The sequence below is a fragment of the Stenella coeruleoalba genome, assembly GCF_951394435.1.
Source record: "Stenella coeruleoalba genome assembly, chromosome: 9".
Lineage (NCBI taxonomy): Eukaryota > Metazoa > Chordata > Mammalia > Artiodactyla > Delphinidae > Stenella > Stenella coeruleoalba.
In genome coordinates, this window is record NC_137155.1 from 33103972 (window position 1) to 33123321 (window position 19350).

The 19350-nt window shown below is 35.6% G+C and overlaps 1 protein-coding gene across 1 annotated transcript in view; it reads left to right on the forward strand.

Annotated features, from left to right (window-relative positions):
* The window catches only part of MACC1 (MET transcriptional regulator MACC1), a 439721-nt gene extending 420661 nt beyond the window's left edge, over positions 1 to 19060 (forward strand). The window contains 8 exon segments of the mRNA XM_079932437.1: positions 852 to 967; positions 971 to 1134; positions 1136 to 1457; positions 1461 to 1945; positions 2099 to 2654; positions 2658 to 3020; positions 5706 to 5894; positions 18819 to 19060. Of these exon segments, the coding sequence (XP_079788563.1) occupies positions 852 to 967; positions 971 to 1134; positions 1136 to 1457; positions 1461 to 1945; positions 2099 to 2654; positions 2658 to 3020; positions 5706 to 5894; positions 18819 to 19031 (2408 nt within the window). The 3' untranslated portion in view covers positions 19032 to 19060.
* The last annotated feature ends 290 nt before the right edge of the window (positions 19061 to 19350 follow it).

Here is a 19350-nt window from a genome sequence, read left to right on the forward strand (position 1 = left end):
CTCAGCCATAAAAAGAAACGAAATTGAGTTATTTGTAGTGAGGTGGATGGACCTAGAGTGTGTCATACAGAGTGAAGTAAGTCAGAAAGAGAAAAGACAAATACCGTATGCTAACACATATATGTGGAATCTAAGGGAAAAAAATGTCATGAAGAACCTAGGGGTAAGACAGGAATAAAGACACAGACCTACTAGAGAATGGACCTGAGGATATGGGGAGGGGAAGGGTAAGCTGGGACAAAGTGAGAGAGTGGCATGGACATATATACACTACCAAATGTAAAACAGATAGCTAGTGGGAAGCAGCCGCATAGCACAGGGAGATCAGCTCAGTGCTTTGTGACCACCTAGAGGGGTGGGATAGGGAGGGTGGGAAGGAGGGAGACGCAAGAGGGAAGAGATATTGGAACATATGTATATGTATAGCTGATTCACTTTGTTATAAAGCAGAAACTAACATACCATTGTAAAGCAATTATACTCCAATAAAGATGTAAAAAAAAAAAAAAAACCAAGGCATAAATGTTTGTAGTCTGGATCATTTTCAAGAAGATGTATTAAATGATTATTATCTAAATTGCTATACATTTGTTTATAAATCATAATGTCTTAAGATAAAGTAACATTACATATGGTCAAATAATCTGGTCAAACAATATCTCTTTCCTCACAACATGAAAATTTGACCAAATTTAACATTAATTTTGTAGTATTCATTAGACTGGAGATCAAAAAGCAAATAAAAACTCTTCAATTTTTTAGCTATAATAAAAATTAATCTAGGTTATATCTCAGAATGCCACTTCATCTTTGTTTTTCTTTGTTTTTGTTTAAATAACAACCAGACCTAGGTTTGCCTCTCAATTGGCCCGATGATTTCACACTTCATGGCAATAGTGCTTCCAGTGCTATGAATCCATTCTGGAATGAACTGTCTGCATCTAACCCATTTTTGGATGACATAATTTAGCTAAGAAATAACCAGAAGAGAGATAATATTTCCAACTTGAAGGAAGATCCTTTTCTTTTTTTTAGAGAAGTAGAAACTGGAAATTCTTTTGGTTCTTCTGGTGATGAACTTGACATGCATCAGTTGCTTAGGCAGTCTTCCTCAAGGAAATCTGAAAGATCTAATTGTTTCAGAACTTTTGGACATTTTAGATGACACAGCACTTGCCCATCAGAATATACATAACTCTGACCAGATCTTAGAACAAGACTTAGAATGGCTTCAAAATGATAAAATGGCTTGGTTAAGTCAACATCACCTGGCCTGCTCCTGCCTAGATTTGAATACAATTAATCAGAGTCCTGGATGGGCCCAAACACAAGTTGCAGAGACCACAATAGTTTGCAAATTAAACTACCAGGGAGGGTCAGTACAATTACCTGAATCAGATATCACTGTTCATGTGCCCCAAGGCCATGTAGCTGTGGGAGAATACCAACAGGTATCTTGAAGGGCTTTTCTAGATCCTCCACAGATGCTAAACCATGATCTTTCGTGCACTGTAAGCCCACTGTTGGAAATCATGTTAGGTAACCTTAACACAATGGAAGCCATTTTGCTAGAGATGAAAATTGGAGCTGAAGTGAAAGAGGATCCTTTCAGCCAAGTCATGACAGAAGTGGTGTGTTTTCACAGCCTGGGTAAAGAAGGCCCTTTTAAAGTATTAAACAATTGCTACATTTATAAAGACACCATCCAAGTCAAGCTAGTAGACTTGAGTCAGGCAATGTATCTAGTGGTTGCTGCACAAACTAAAGGTACTCAGTCACCAGCTGCCACCATTTGGGATTATATCCACAAAACCATCTCAGTTGGAACTTATGGGCATAAATATATCCATCCCAGTTTCACTGCTATTTTCACGGTTTGTGGACATAGTTATATGCCAGGAAGGCTTACAATCTCTGATATTAAGAAGGGTGAGGTGCTTCCCTGGTGGCGCAGTGGTTGAGAGTCCGCCTGCCGATGCAGGGGACACGGGTTTGTGCCCTGGTCCGGGAAGATCCCACATGCTGCGGAGCGGCTGGGTCCGTAAGCCATGGCCGCTGAGCCGCAAAAAAAAAAAAAAAAAAGAAGGGTGGGAAACAGCACATCTCCAGTTGTGTTTCAGCTCTGGAAGCATTCCTTCTTACTTGAAAAGCCACAAGATTTAAGTATTTCTGTCTTTTCATGTGATCCTGATTTTGAAGTAAAGGTAGAAGGAAAAGGGAAAGAAATTAAACAAAAGCAGTTGCAATCAGGTCAAGTAGTTCATCAACAATTTTTATTCTCCTTAGTTGACTCCAGAGAAATGCACTTGTTTGTTTTCCGTGTTCAAGTGGAGCCTCCCAATGGTAGGCCAGTTACACAGTTCTTTATTACTGCACCTGATCCAGCCCCAAACCTAAAAAGCCTCTCAAATCTGCCAGGTGATTTGCAGAAGGAGAAGGAAATCAAGTCTGCTCCTTTATTACCAACAGTGCGTGTTAAATATCCTACATTTCAAAACAAAAATTTGAACTTTGCCAACTGTGGGGTAACCCTGAAGACAGTGCTAAGACAAAGCAAGATTGACTACTTACTTGAATATTTCAAAGGGGACACAGTAGCTCTTCTTGGAGAAGGTAAAGTAAAAGCCATTGGATGGTCCAAAGTGAAAGAATGGTAAGTGGGAGTCCTGAGAGGTAGGATTGGACTTTTACATTGCAAAAATGTCAAGGTGATTGCAAAGGAACAAGTAATGTCTATGTCAGATAATGTCTTCAAAACCAGGAATCTTCTTGAACAAATTACCCTGCCTCTTAAAAAACTGACTTACATCTACTCAGTTGTATTGACCTTGGTGTCAGAAAAAGTTTATGAGTGGAAAGTTTTAGCTGATGTCCTAGGTTACTCACATCTGGCACTGGAAGATTTTGATCGAATACAAGCAGACAAAGAATCAGAAAAAGTTTCTTATGTTGTAAAGAAGTTAAAGGAAGATTTTCATGCAGATAGAAATACCAGGAAGTTTCTTTATGAACTTACTGTGGTGAGTATTGCTTGATCACAGTAATTTATTTACCATAGAGAACTTTATTGGCAATATTTATAAGTAAACATATGAGAGTAGTTAAAAAATTCTCAGCAGTCTCAAGTAAATTGAAGTCACTTTACAGCAAATATAGAGCTTTGCCTACAAGATCATATAACTGGTTTCTTAGATTTGACATTCAATTGTGATTTTCCCAGAAACTAGGCCCCCAAGGATCATCCTTTAATGGAAGATTAAAGATTCTGTTTGTGCTAGAGCATAACAGTTAAGAGATCCCTTCTTTTCCTTTTTCAAATATTTAGATAGCTCTTAAAATATCAGAGAAGCTCCAATTACATGAAAGTAAATAAGAACAAACTGAAACAAAGCTAGTTAACTTGGCCATTGGTATAGGTTCACTTTTTAGTGTTTTTTAGACATATCACCAATGTCTTTAACTTTAGCAATTTAATATTCATCCTTTGTATGCAATGCATCACAATCCAAAAATGATATTGCTAATTCCCTTCTTAATCTTCATGTTTTAATAGGACTGTTAGGATTCTTTTTTTTTTAACATAGCATTCACCCTAGTGTAAGGCTCAGCAGAGATCTATAAAAAAGATGAAGAACTATTTTGCCTTAAATGTAGAAATTCAGTATTTTATAAAAGTAAAAAAAAAAAAAATCAAGAGCATTATTTCTAAAAATGGCTAAAGTGTGACTGTATAAATAATAATAATGATATATACCACTTCTCTAGGGTTCTCTATGTGTTTGGCACTGTCCCCAACATTCTATACATGCTCTCTCATTTAGTCATTTTAACCACTCTACAGGGTAAGTCTAGTTAGTATCTTCATCTTCGAATAGAGGAAACTGAGTCTTGGGCGGTTGGGCAACTTGCCCAAGTTCTGACAGTTGGTTAGTATCAGAGATGGGATTTGAAATCTTTTTGGTTCCAAAGCCACACATAAAACCACTATGTCTTCCTGAAACAAAGGTATTAACAATGCATGCGTGTGTGTAAAAATATTTGTTTGAGTACGTATGTTGGTGTGTAGTAAATATCACTATAACTGTGCAAAGCTTGTGCTGTGTAAGAGATGTAGATCTTCACATAGATGAGGCAGGTTCATGTAGAGGAGCAAAGTTTTAACCAAAGTGCAAAAGGAGGAGAGAAATTTTTGGAGAGAAATTTATTCTGTGATGTTAACAATAATTTATATAATAAAGAACTATATATATAAAACAATCCCTCTCCTTCTGTTATTTTTATGTTTCTACAGTGATACTGTGAGGGGTGAATTTTTAAAGTCCAATATCTGATTGTTAAATAGGTGGTTTTATGATGGTGTGCTGCATTCTCACTTAACCCAGGCCATTTACAGTCATTGGCTGATCTACCTGGTTGAAGCTGCACATGCATTTTACAATAGCTCATTACCTCTCATAGCTCATGTTCAGCATGGAGCCATGAAAGTCTGAATTGAAAATTGCTTTCTTGTTTCTCTTAGTGGCAAAAAAGGTTATATTGGCCAAATGATCTGAAAGTTTAAGCCTGGTTACACCTGCTCTGTGTTGGTGTGTGATAACTGAGTAGCTTTGGTGACTAACTAGACAGTGCTGGAGAGCTCATTCAAGGGAGTAGTTCCTAAAATTTTATATTTTGCCTCAGTGGAGGCTTCAGAATTTCTGAATGGAAAGAGCTAAGGCCTGGCTATCTGACCAGAAGACAATGAAGCATATTGTATAGAGGCTACCCCTTGAAACTTCATTTGCATAGTAAGTGTACTTACTTGGTAATTCATTTTTACTTATTGTTTCATAATGATAAAGCTTTTAAGTGCCATTAAATGATGAAGGGCTACCAAACATCTTTATCTGAACAGAAAAGAGATAAATAAATCTAATCTCGTATTTTAAAAATATATTCAAGGCAAAAGAGAAAGTCATAGACTTGTTTTAAAACATGAATGGTGACTGACAAATCTCAGATGCTTAATTAAGGAAGAAAGAGTCTGAAGGTTTTCCAGTATGCATTGTTGAAACCTCAGTGTTTTATATTTGATACCTTGAGATTTAAATTTAGCAAAACTACACTGGTGGTGAATGGAGAGAGTAAATTTTTTTTAAGTCATAAATATCAATAGCTTTGTTCAAGGTTGTCGGAGTGTTTCATTTTTTATTCAATACACATGACTCTGGGAAGTTTTAAATCATATTTTGATTAAAAAAATAGAATAATGTACCAGCAACTGTGTGCTCCCTCTATAGAAATCCTGTAGCCAGTCCTCTGGTAAGGAAAGTAATTACTGTTCATATAGTAAATAATCATCCCTGGGTTGATAAATTATTGACTGCTAGAACCTCAGGGTATCTTTGGAAGTGGCTAATTCAACTTCTTCCTTTTGTAATTAAGGATATTAAGAAATATATTAGTTCAGTGGTTTACACAAGCCCCTATAATTAGTTAATGAGTTAGTCCTAAATCTCCCCTAATTCTGGTCTAGTTGTGGTCTCTGTACTTTGCTTGTTGGATTTGCTTAAAAAGTAAATCAGCTCTTTGAATTTTAGAAAATTCAAATATATGTGTGGTGAGAAAAAGGATGCCAGTTTCCAGAATATGTAATGACAAATTTAATTTATAGAAAAAAGCTCAAATTAGTTGCTTTTAATTATGACATGCAATTGTTGCTGCAGGCTCTGCTGAAGACTGATTGCCAGGGGTTAGTAGCACATCTCGTCCAAGAGGCTGCTAGTCTGACTTCAGCTGTCAAGCTTGGAAAAGGCTGGAGGAAACTAGCTGAAAAATTAGTACGACTCACAAAGCGACAAATGGAGGCATATGAAATTCCTCACCAAGGAAAAGCTGGAGATGTTGCTGTAGAGGTAAGATTTCTATTTGTCTAAATAGTGAAAAACTGCAGACCAGGTAAATCAAATGCAATCAAGAGTGCCCTGCATACGTGGATTGATTGAGTGTTCTGGAGGATCCACTAACTGAAGTCACTGCCCCTATAACCACTGATATTATCTGAAATATACACACATCACTCTTTAAAGGTATTAAGAACCTTTAAAATATACTGATGTTTCTCCTATTGGATTGCATATCTCCATGGCCTTTTATCAAATAAATTGACCAAATTAAATAGGCAGTTAGTATGTAGGGCTATAATAACTTGAGGCAGAGAACAGATAAACTTTGAAGGGAAGAGTTAGGACCCAGTCATGACAAGGAAAAAGGACATAGTAATTAATATTTATCAGCCTCAGGCACAGACTTAGTCATTGGTGGTAAATAATGTTTGGTGACAAAAAGCATTAAGAGAGTAGATGGTGTGGGGTTCATTGGTAATGATAGCTAGAGATATCTACGAGCATTATCTCCTTTACAGTTTTGCATACAATAACTATAGACATCAAATACAGAATGACAGCATGTAGAACTAAGTAAATATTTAAAATGCAAATTTTTATTAATATTAAAACAAAGGTATACTATTAGGTGTAAGTTAGATAAATATTTTCTCTATTTAATACCATAAAGAAATGTGAATCAGTGTTTATTGACTTAAATAAAAATATTCCAGTGATGAGCACATATAAAATTTTCTGTATCTTTCTCTTACATGAGTGTAAACATTTTCAAGATATTTCAGTTAAGGAAAGATTATCTCTCTAGTTAGATGATGACTTGACAGGAGGCAAAAGCTGTATTCGCTACTTCCTTTATGAGCACAGAACTGGGTATTAATTTCTTGAGAAAATTTTCTTACTTTGAAGTAACTATGTCAGCTGGGTGTGCAGGACAAGACAAGCTTTTCCTTGAAGGGTCAAGAGTCAAATCAAGTTAGTTGAATTCTAGCAGCTACAGTGGATGTCTCAGCAGTCTGGCTTCTGGTTTCCTGAAACCTGACTCTCTAAACAAGATTCTTTAGCCACGACTAGCCAAAGGCTGAAGCCATATTTCCTTTGCATAGGTTACATTTATCTCTATATACTAAGAAGGGCATTACAACCTACAGATCAGTTTTTACTGAATGAGCCAAAAATGAGAAATCTTTAGGAAATAAAAAAGGAACAGTACTGTACGTGATATGCTACTCTGATATTTTAGTTAACTGACTAAAAAATTGTGTAATTGAGATACCTCTACATACCTATTAGAGTGGCCAAAATTCAGAACACTGACCACACCAAATACTGTTGAGGATATGGAGTAGCAGGAACCCTCACTCATTGCTGGCGGGAATATACAATCACTTTGGAGCACCTTGGCTGTTTCTGGCAAATGAAACATACTCTTGGTATGTGATCCATCAGTCATGCTCCTTAGTATTTATCCAAAGGAATTAAAAACTTTTGTCCACACAAAAACCTGCACATGAATGTTTATAGCAACTTCATTCGTAATTACTAAACGTGGAAGAAACCAAGAGGTCCTTCAGTAGGTGAATGGATAAATAAACTGTGGTACAATGGAATATTGTGTGATAATGGAATATTATTCAACACTAAAAAGAAATGAGCTATGAAGCCATGAAAAGACATGGAGGATCCTTAAGAGCACATTACTAAGCAAAAGAACCCAATCTGAAAAGGCTATATACTGTACGAGTCCAAATATATGACATTCTGGAAAAGTCAAAACTATGGAGACAGTGAAAAGATCAGCGGTTGTCAGGGGTTGAGAGGGAAGGATAAATAAGCAGAGCACAGAGGATTTTTAGGGCAGTGAAAGTACTCAGTATGATACCATAATGATGGATACATAACATTTTATATTTGTTCAAACCCATAGAATGTACAACACTGGGAGTCAACCCTACAGTAAACTATGGACTTTGAGTGATTATGATATATTAATGTAGATTCATCAGTTGTACCAAATATACCACTATGGTGAAGGATGTTGATAATGGGGAGGCTGTGCATGTGGGGGGGGCAGGGCATAAACAGGAAATCTCTATACCTTCCTCTCAATTTTGCTGTGAACCTAAAATGGCTCTAAAAAAAAATCTTTTAAAAAACGTTGTCTCATTGAAATCAGGACTTATTTTTTTCTTAATAAGCTCTGTTTTTAAAAAGGTTTTATTTAGAGTTGTTTATCAGAGTGCTATTTATCAAAGAGTTTTTTGTTAAGTATCCAACTTCTCTCTGATTGTGGTTGTTTACAGTTTGTCCTCCCCAGAATCTTCATGGAGGCCAACAAACAGGCTACTTTTCCTTTATTTACTTTTGCACAGCCCAAATCACAAATGACTAAGTCTACGCCTGAGGCTGATAAACACTCAGAAGCAGAAAGGAAAGCCCCTATGTGTCTTTCTAGGGGCTATTGTTCAATCTATTGGGATTAACACTAACAATCATCACTTTGATGCATATTGTTAAATGTTTAGAAAATAATTCACGGCATATTGGCCTGAAGCTATTCCAAATAATCTATGAGAATCTTTACCTTTTAGGCCATGTAAAGTAAGGGTAAATATATGCTGATTTCCATCTCTCTGAAAAAAATATAGTTGTACAGTCTTTTTCTCCTAGGAAGGAGATGATTCTTAAATATGATCAATTTACAAGTTAAGCAGTTGATTTCAAAACATACTTATATTAGTTCTGGGTAGGGTGTACAGAGGGAGGGAATTGAAATTGGGGCAGGGAGATAACAAGTTCTTGTGGTTCCCATGCTGCTTTTATTTCCTTTATCTCACTTCCTCAGTGGGCACAAATTTAGAGAATTTCCTCCTATGTGTGCCAATGTCTACAATCATGTTCTTTTCACTCACTTTCCTTGCTTTTCAACTTCTCCCTTTTTCCTTTGTTCTATTTTTATTTTATCTAATAGTTATGTGGCACTTACTCTGTGCCAGCCACTATTCCAGTAACATTTCAAAAATTAACTTATTTAATCCTTTCAACAAAAACTTGTGGGGCAGATACTAATGTTATCTAAGCTGTAGGGAGGCTAAGTAACTTGCTCAAACATGCATAGCTAGGAAGTCATGGAACGAGTTTTGGAGCACAAACCTTGACTTTGGGGTCCTTGCACTTTAACCATTACACTCTGACCATCCAGTCCAAATCCAATATAGTGGCTGAGTGGCAGAGCTGGGAGTTACGGTTAGGATGGAGAGTTTAAGCAACTAATTCCACTTTTTCTTTTTTCAAGCTATGATAGGATACTATCAAAATTTGCCTCAACATCTTCATCAAGCCTCAGCCAATTAAAGAATGGATTATTAATAGTGTGTCAGATTTTTCTTCAGTACTTCTGACCACTTCTTATTCTTTTCTTTTTTTTAATTTTTTAATTTAATTTAATTTAATTTTTTATACAGCAGGTCCTTATTAGTCATCAATTTTAATACACATCAGTGTATACATGTCAATCCCAATCGCCCAATTCATCACACCACCACCCCCCACGCCCCACCACCCCCCACGCCGCTTTCCCTTATTCTTTTCTAAGATGAAAAAAGTCTCTCTCTGGAGACTTCTGAGAACAACACTTTTAAATTAACCGTCTCCCTAAGTAAAATTTTAAGAAAATTTTAAGAAATTTTCTAATGACATTGTAATTCCTACGTGAAAGCAAAATTATAAAACTTGGAATATGATTATAAACAAAACATGTTTTTCAGAGTATTTCTTTTGGGAAAAAAACCTATTTATACTTATACAAAGACGTTTAACTCTTGCCAAGGTTTTCCTGTGAAAGTTAGTAAAAATGCATTGGAATTTTTCTGAGCTTTAATTTAAAAAAATAGGTATCAATAAAATGCTAGAAAAATAGCGCATTTTAAAAACAGTTGTATTTTACAAGTGGAAATGCTGGGGATTTCAGGACCAAGATATTCACAGGTCTAAATTAGGTACTCTTTATTTAACCTTCTGGAGATTATTACCATATATGATAATAACTTCCCTAGCAACTCTCTCACCTTGGTTCCCTGCCTAACAATAAAGGTTATGCTCTTTCCCTCTTATTCAATATGGACATTTATTCACTAAGGACACTAAGGGTTCGCTTCCCCTTTTAAATTACCTACTACCAGTGCCCACTGGGCTCCAATAAACCTGTTGAGGCTGATTTCTTATTTGACTTATCAGAATGGGCCATCCTCCCTATGAAAGCCCAATGAAGTGAACATTCCTAATTGTAATGTTTTCATCTCAGAAACCACTCACCTATAGACAGCTGTAACCAGCAAGATATATTTATGTCTTCTTGCCATCTGTACTTAATCAGTGAGGATCTAATTCTCTGTTCTGTCTTCTAGCTACAATCTTTTCCCTCCTCATTCTCTAACTGACAGCTGTAGTGTTCAGAGCACTTTATTCTAAGTCTAGATTAAAAATGGGAAAGTAGGTAATCCTCAAACAGCTAATTTTATTAGTACTTTTATAGGTGAATAAAAATTCTATATGGAGTTCTTCCTACTTTTTTAGAATCTTGCCTCTGTATCCTTGCTTTCAGTATTAAATTAATCCGTACAATTAATATGTTTTCTGGGATTATCAGTTCTCTGCATTATCAGTTCTCAGCATCCCTGGGAGCTACAACAAACACAAACAGAATGAAAAATATGAATTTTTTTCTCTAAAGCCAAGTTTCATTTGGCATGGGAATTGGGATAAGCTGTTAATATTTGAATTTTTATATTTTAAACAAGTATATGATTAGATGCTGAAATAAGTAAATGTAACTAATAATGAGAATGATAATAGTTGTTGCAATTTATTGCATATTTACTGTGTGTCATCTAATCATTATGATCATTTTCTTTGTAATATCTCATGTACTTTAACAGAGTTTGTAAGGAAGACATTAGAACCATCCTCTTTTCACAGATATGCAAACTGAGAGTGAATGCATTTGTGTAAGCTATCCAGAATTACATGGCTGTTAAGTGACAGAACTAGGATTTAAATCCAGGTTTGTTTTACACACAGTTATTCTCTTGCTCTGCTGATGATAAATTCTTTCAGAGTTAACTAAACGAAAGAAGATCAAAGAGGCAGGAGCTGTCAGAGGGCACATCCTAGTCCTGAAGGATGGGTAACATTTGAATAATTGGAGAGGACTAGAAGGGGAGTTCAGTGCTTCTGGATACAATGACTTCTAGAGACCACTGAGGAGAATATGTGTGCTTGAGGAGAGAGTGCATCTTATTAATTATGGGGAGACATGGTTAGATATATATATTTTGGAGAGTCTTGAATGACTGCCAGAGCAGAGGTTAAGATTCCTTGTCTGGATTTCTGTTTCAGCTCTACCATCTATTAGCCCTAAGACCTTGGACAAGTCATTTGACTTTTTTAGGAATCTTTTTTTTTTCTGTAAAAAAATCATTTTTTTTGTAAAATCATTTTTTGTAAAATGATAGTAATAATACTGTCGTATTCATCAGATGTTTGGAGGATTAAGTGAGATAATATATGTGAAATATTTGGGAAAATGCTTTGCACATTGTAATAGCTAAATATATGTTATATTATTATTATTTATTTTGTCTAAGAGGAAGAGGTAAATTTGACAACTGTGTGACACTGAGTGATTTTGGAAAAGGGAATAAAGTATACTAATTTTTTAGTAATATGGTGGAGAGTAACTATAGAAAGAATGTAGGTAAGGGGAAAGTCAGCAGTGATTTTGAGCCCTCTCTTCTGAGAAACTGGCAGAATAGTAATGCATGGAAAAAATGAGAAAAAAAAATCCTGGCTGACCAGCTTTTTCTTACTGGCTTAACAACATTTAATTTTCCTTGGAAAATATCTCTTGCAAAAGGTAAAAGGAATGTCCTTCAAGTCTTATGGTTTTCTGATTTTCCGACTCACACTGCAATGCCTGGATTCTGCTTACAGGGATGTGGCATTGTCTGGTTCTGTATCTGGGCCCGGCTCAGTTCTAGCCTTAGTACTTAAATTTATGATTTGCTGTTCTTTTACAGTAAGAAGTATATTTATAATTTCTTTAAAAAGGGGAGAGTATTATATGGAAATTCATCTACCATTGGTAAAATGTATAGAATAATTTCTCAAATCTTCATTGTTTGTATTAGAGATTTGGCACAGTGACATAATATTTAGATTATCATTGTTTATTTTGTACAGTACTATAATGCTTTGTGCTATAATCTTTAATTCCGAAAACATACTCCATTTTTTGAGACGATGGAATAAAGAAAAAAGGATATCACAGTGTAATACATTGGGGTAACACATTGTATTCCTATGATCTTTGGTTTAATTCTGCATTATATATCTGATTACCACACTGAAAATCAAATAGAAGTAATAATCATATTAGGTTAAATATTACAAAGGTATTTAAAAATGTATTTAGAGACACTAATATTTGAATTCGATTTTAGATTTTTCTTTATTAACATTTATTGTTAGGGATCACAAACAATAGGAAATTTCAGAAAACCAAAGCCCAGCTAATTATAAGACTTAAATTAGCATTTATTAAAACTGTTTACTACTGAAATAAATTTGTTGCAATACAATAGTGAGATGGCCTCGGATTTATAACCAGGTGACCTGTAGTCTCTTCCTAATTAAGAATTGGTTGGAATAGCTTAGCCAGCAGGTTCTCCTAAGATGTTAGACTATTTTGATGCAGTAGTAAGGAATATGTCCTCTGTCTTCCTGTGGCTCATGCTTAACCCCTGAAGTTTCAAGTGGTTATTTCTAGAGCAAACACAGCTGGCTGTGCCCAAAGAGACTTTTCCAAGAAAATCTTAGGTCAAGTTTTAACCAAGTCCAGTACCGTTTCCTTTCTAAGGAAATAGGGACCCCAGATATGTTAGTCTCCCTTCTTTTCTAAAGATAACGGCAACCTCATTTCAATAATATTTATGTAGTTACCAATTAAAGGTGATGGAAGGCCCACCTCGATATTGTAAATGATGCACTGAAGATAAAATGCATATAATAATCATTAATGAGACAAATTTCCCTTGATACTTCTTCAGATAATTGTACTTGAAATGTTGCTCCAATCGTTTTATGAGGAAAGTAGGTGGATTATTAATCCTTTAATGTGGCAAAATGTAATTATCCAAAGGTAGTTAAAACCACTTGCATTCTTTATACTATTCATATTTTATGAGCTAAAAAAAGACATAGAGTGCTTTGCTCAAATTTGAATTGCTTTTGTTCATGTTGCATTTCGTTATCTAGTGAGTCTGATTGGCTTTTGGAAACAAGCACTCTAAATTTAGAAAACTTTTTTTTTTTAATCTCTATTCCATTTCATTTCTTTTGGCATCCCATTTATTACTTTTTCATTGCTCCTTTACCTTCTTATTTGTCTTCTAGTATCTGGAAGATAAACCAAAGACATATTCCTACTACACAAATTCTGGGAGCTTAGAAACTGCTCAGCTTTGGTAGATTAAATGCCTACTGATGCTGCTGCCCTTTATATAAAGAGATCAAAGCACATAGATGAGAAATTAATAACACTCTGCTTTTATTAGCCTCGTCCTTCTTATTCAGAGATGAATCCATAAAAACCATGAAGTTAACATCAAAAAGCTAAGAGTAAAGGGGCAAGAATGATGCTTGTGTGTCAGATATTTGTGATAAAGATGAGAAGCCTGATGGAAGTTGTTTTGTGATCAGGAATAATTCAAGAAAAACAAACCCTGAAGAGCATGCTTTCCTTCTGATTAGTCAAAGCATTAGTGCAGCGTTTCTGCATATCTTCCATTAAATCATAACACTGAGCAAGAGAGGAAGAACTATTTTTAGACCACTGAATAGGTATAAGATAATGTAAACCTGGAAGAGATCTTGGCAGTCCACAACTCATTTCCAGTTTTAGATGACTTAACTTAGATCATTCCGGAACGAAAATTGTTTATTCTACTCATTTTATTCATTCAAACTTTTCCAGAGAAAATGATTTCATTTTCCGTTTAATTTATTACAAAGTTTAGAATCCTTGTGGCCTTAATGTGTATGTATATTTGGACATAATTTCATAAAGTCTGTAGTTAATTAATGTATGGAAGTTACCTTTTGTGTCTTTGCCTATGATAACATATGTTCACTTGCTGAGTACGAAAATAGAATGATCTTAGAAAATTAAAAAATGCTGAAGAAAAATGTAAGTATTTAAGAACTTGAGTCCAAATGTCATATATCTATACCGCAAAGGATGACAAACAACTGATTAGACTTTTGCATTGATGAAAGCTGGACTTCTATCAGGCTTTGTTAAGGCAATCTCAGTATAGAAAAAGTTGTATTTACTCTGCCTGGCAGAGACTTTCTTATTGAGGGAAAACGTAGTTCTTAATATTTTTCATCAGTGTATCAAGTACATAACTACAACATATGCTTTTGAACCCATTCCTTCTCTATTTTTCTTGATACTTGCCCCCTTAGTTACATGCCCCAACTCCATAATTTTTTTTTTTTTTTTTTTTTTTTTTTTTTTTTTTTGCGGTACGCGGGCCTCTCACTGCTGTGGCCTCTCCCGTTGCAGAGCACAGGCTCCGGACGTGCAGGCTCAGCGGCCATGGCTCACGGGCCCAGCCGCTCCGCGGCATGTGGGATCTTCCCAGACCGGGGCACGAACCCGTGTCCCCTGCATCGGCAGGCAGACTCTCAACCACTGCACCACCAGGGAAGCCCCATAATTATTTTAATGTTTGTCTGTGTTTATGTCTTTTCTGTCTAAAGAAAGTTAACTTTTCTCCTTGAGTATGTTGCGTTTGCTACCTCTCTAGTCCTCAACAACCCTAAATTCTCCATCTGGCTAAGTTAGGATTCAAACCAAACGCTCCTTTCAATTAATATTACTTTATACAGACCTTTTTCCTTTTAAACATACTTTTCATTTTCCACTGCTTCTACTTCTAGCTTTGTCTCTCTTCCTTTAACTTCCAAATTCCAGACATGACCCATTTGTTCTGTGGCTTCCAGTTCCTTGGCACCTGCTCATACCTGCAGTCTGCCTTCCACCACTCTCTTGAAACTGCCTCCTCCAAGGTTACCAAAGTCCTATCAATTGCCAAAATCCTGAATTTTCTCAGTTTTCTTTCATGTTTCCACATCACTTGATGTTCGAGGTAGCAGAAGACGTAACAGAAAAGAGATGTCCTGAGTGAGTGCCATGCTGGTAGATGTTTTACAAGTTCTTCAAGGGAGGAAAAGCCCTAACTTAAAGCTTTTGCCCATTTCCTTGGTGTAAAAACTCCCAACATGGGTGATTTTAATCTTACAATGTGATGTCACTGAACATGGAATTGGGAGGCTATATGAACAATAGGCTGGTGTGAGCCAGCTCCAGCAAACCACTGAATGTCCTTTGGGGGATACTATCAGCCCTTAACTTTTGCAACATGAAGCAATCTGCTTCATTTTCTATTACTCTGACACTAGCTTCTCTCCATCCTTTTATTGCTTCTCTTTCTTAGTTGTGGTCCCTAACTGTAGACTTAATTAAAGGTTAAATTTTTCATCCCTTTTTTTTCCTCCGTGGCATTTTCCTCTACTCTCATGCTTTTCACCATCAGTTTAGCACAAGTGACGCTAAACTCTTGCCTACTCCCTAGAGATCATCTCTCTATTCCAATTTCTTATTGGAAATAAGAGATAGCCCCTTTTTACTTCAAACTCAGTAAGGCTAAAATCCGACTGCTTATCTTTCCCTCACCCAAAAAGTACCCACTTTCCACCATATCCTAGTGAAAAGCATTAAATGCAAACAATATGCCAGACACTTCATGAGGTACTTTGGACACAGACATGGAGATTATTATCCATATTTTATAGATTAAAAAATTCAAAGCTCAGGTAAGTTAATAAATTTACTCTAACTGACCCATCCAATACCCAATGGAAATCAGATGTGAACCCAGGATTCTGAAATCAAAACTCATCTTTCTTTCTGTTACACCATAGTGCTTCTCGGTTGATGGAACTATCCTTTTTTTTCTTACACTGAATTAGAATGTGCAAGTAATTTTTGAGTTTTTCTTAATCATCATTTAGTATAAAACCCTGTCTATTCATACATTGGGCCAGTGTTTGTGCAAGTATGTATCTCCCTTCTATGCTTTAAAGCTTCTAAAAACAAGAGCCCTGCTATATATCAACATTTTATTCCTTTTTGTAACAAAATTCCTTATAGCAGTAACTCAGTAATTTTGATTTAATAAGTGAAATAATTAATTAATGAACAACAATGTATTTCAAATATTTTCACTGTATGTGTACTACAGTGGTGTTTCTCTGTCATCTGTATTGAGAGCCACCAATGATGTTATATATAGCAGAACAAATTTTGCACTGAAGGAATATTCAGGCTTAATTTGCTACAAAGAGGAGCAAAAATGGGATGCAAAATGTGCTCGTATTTTAGTACAAATCATGCAGTTTACCATTGCCATAGTATTTTTAGCCCAAAGCCACTGTACCTATTTCTAGGTAGCTTATGGTTTAGACTCCAGGGGATCTCCAATGAGTGTAGAGCAATATGCCTCCTTGTATTTCTGACTAATTCAGAGGACTCCTGGAAAGTCTTTTTACACTTTCAGAGGTCCTAACTAGGGTCCAGGACTCAGCAATCTTTCCACATTTCTCTGAATTGCAAGAGCTGACCATACTGTTCTGCTATCAGTACAAATTGCCAGACTTGAGGAGATTATGTGGCCCTCTGCATAAGTAAGTTGGTAAGTGTATCATTGGACTTCTGCATCTGTAGTTTCTAATTCCCATATCACCTTGGTGTATTTCCTGCTTCTGACAGCAGCAAGGGGCTCCTTCGTCATTGAGTTTGCCTCAGGCCTTTTCTATACATAGCAATGCACTGTGCTGCAGCAAGATATGTGATGCAGAGCTTTTCTACCCAGGAAAGTTAGTGAAGATGTGTACTTTGAATCTGCACTGTAGTGCACAACCTGTAAATTAACCATCTGCAATTCTTAAGAGACATCTGTTTTCAGTGATACTGTACCATTATCTTGGTACTGAAATGCTCTCAGTTGCTGTTTATCATAAAATATCTTCAAATACATCTTTTTATCAGACTCAGTCACTAAGGGGCTTAGAATAAAGTCTTAGAAGCCTTTAGCTATAAACACTATTATTTTAAACAATATATAACAAGTTGAAAAATAATGTAACAGCTAGTTGAGCATCAGGGAATTTTAAATGAATGCAACATAGAATACAGGTCTCAAAGCTTTTACAGTGGGTCACGGGATTATTCCCACTACAGAATAATCTACTCATTTAGTGCTTTTTTGCATCTTAGCAGTGATAGGCAAGATTGAATCTGCCAAAAGGCTCTATTAATATGCCTCACCTCATCTTCCATTGCAGAGTATTCGTGGGACTTACTCTTTGGGAGGTTTGGTTTCAGTGTGAATACTCAGAAAAATAGATGAGAGAACACCTCATTCACAGTTCTTTATAAATCAGCTTAGTGAGGATAAAGCTTATATACAGAAATATGGAATGATTTCTGTTGCTGCATTATGACTACATAGATAGGGTTAAACTTTGATAATTATCTTCCATTCAATACCTTGAAGACTCGAGCTTTGTCTAGAGAGGTGAAAATATGGGTGTTCATGGCTTCCCAGGAATGCTAATTGGATAAATAACATCAAATTATCCTTTGAGCCTGATGCATAGCCTTTCATATAGATTGAATTGAAACATAACAGAACTCCTTATTTAGGTCTTTCATTCTTTTAACTTCAATTGTAGGGTATATGGGGGTATCAGTGGAAGGTGAAGGATTATATCCCAATGCCCTTTATCATGTGATATTACTGTTAATTGAGTCTCTGTTTTAAGAGGGCAACTCTGTATAATATGTAGCTAACAATCTGTGTTCCTGCAGTTTGAAAGTGATAAAATCACAAATGAATTAGTTTAGTGAACCCAAATAAGTAGCAAGTAACAAAGTTTATATTCCAAATATTCCAGTTACAAGTGCAGAGATCGTTTTGTTGTTTTCCTAGAGAAAATGTATTTTAACCTGGGTGTGTGTCTGTGTGTGTGTGTTTTCCACAATTTGTCTTATTTGGTCGGCCTTTGTCTCTATTCTCGCTAAGCCTGGTTGCCTTGGTTACCATTACATACACCCTTGTATGTGAGGTTCCTCTTTGGCGTACATTTATTTCTATGGAAACAATGAGGTCATTGGTATGGGTAGGTGCTTAGGGAAAGCATAATAAGTATTGAATATCTATCTTTCTTTTGGTCATTAAAATGTATCATTAAATTATTTTTTAATTAGAGAATTATATTTTTGCTTTCCTTTTGACTTGATCGTGAAGCTACATTTTTCCTCGTTTATAGACTTTGTCAAATAAAATGACTTAAATCATTAGATATACTGTATACTTCCTTCTTGTTATATGTGGTATGGTAAAGATCTCCACAGACACATAACAATAAAAGAGTTATTATTTCAACCTTAAAAGTCTGTCAGAGAGCAAAAAGTTTATCGCAATAACATCTGTTACAATAAAAAAATTGCACAAGGAATTTTGTATTCCTATGAAGACAATGAACAATGTTTAGATCATGAATCAAGAAAAAAAAAAGCCCTACTTCTGGTCATTATTTTTTAAATCTTGAGGTTTAGAAACAGGAATATAACAGAGGAGTGATAGTTATTAAAACATGTTTTCTGTGACATTAAATAAGTATATATGTAATTGGTATTCCATTTTCTTCTTAAGTTTTAAGAGGCTTTTAAACCTTTTTTTAAAGCATCTATTTTCCTCTCTGATTTATTTCCAAACTACTCCAGTTTAATGTTTTTTTTCTTTATAGATGATGTGGAAACCTGCCTGTGATTTTCTCTATACTTGGAGTGCTCACTACGGAAATAGTTACAGAGATGTGTTACAAGACCTTCAATCAGCTTTGGACAGAATGAAAAACCCTGTGACCAAACAAAGGCGAGACTTAACTGGAGCTTTAATACTAGTAAATTCTTTAGAGGTTTTGACAGCAACTACATTCTCCACTTCTGAGGAAGTATAGAATTGAAGAGTATGTTTTGGAGGAGGGAGTAGGGGGAGAAAGGAAAATAAAGGGGTGTGTATGTGTGGTTGTGTGTGTGTGTGTGTGTGTGTGTGTGAAAGAGAAAGAAACTCAGAAAAGGATTACTTTTTTTCATGTTTGAAAAAGTATTTTTTCCTGGTGAAAGCACAGCCTAACACAAAATCCAAGGATGTGTTTTATAATCAAATATGCATTTTTATCTATGTTTCAAATGCAAACATTAAGATGCTTTGTTGCTGAGAAGGGAAAGAAAAGCCCTCTCTCCCTTTCAAAGTTACTTTTAATTTCTTTTAGTTAA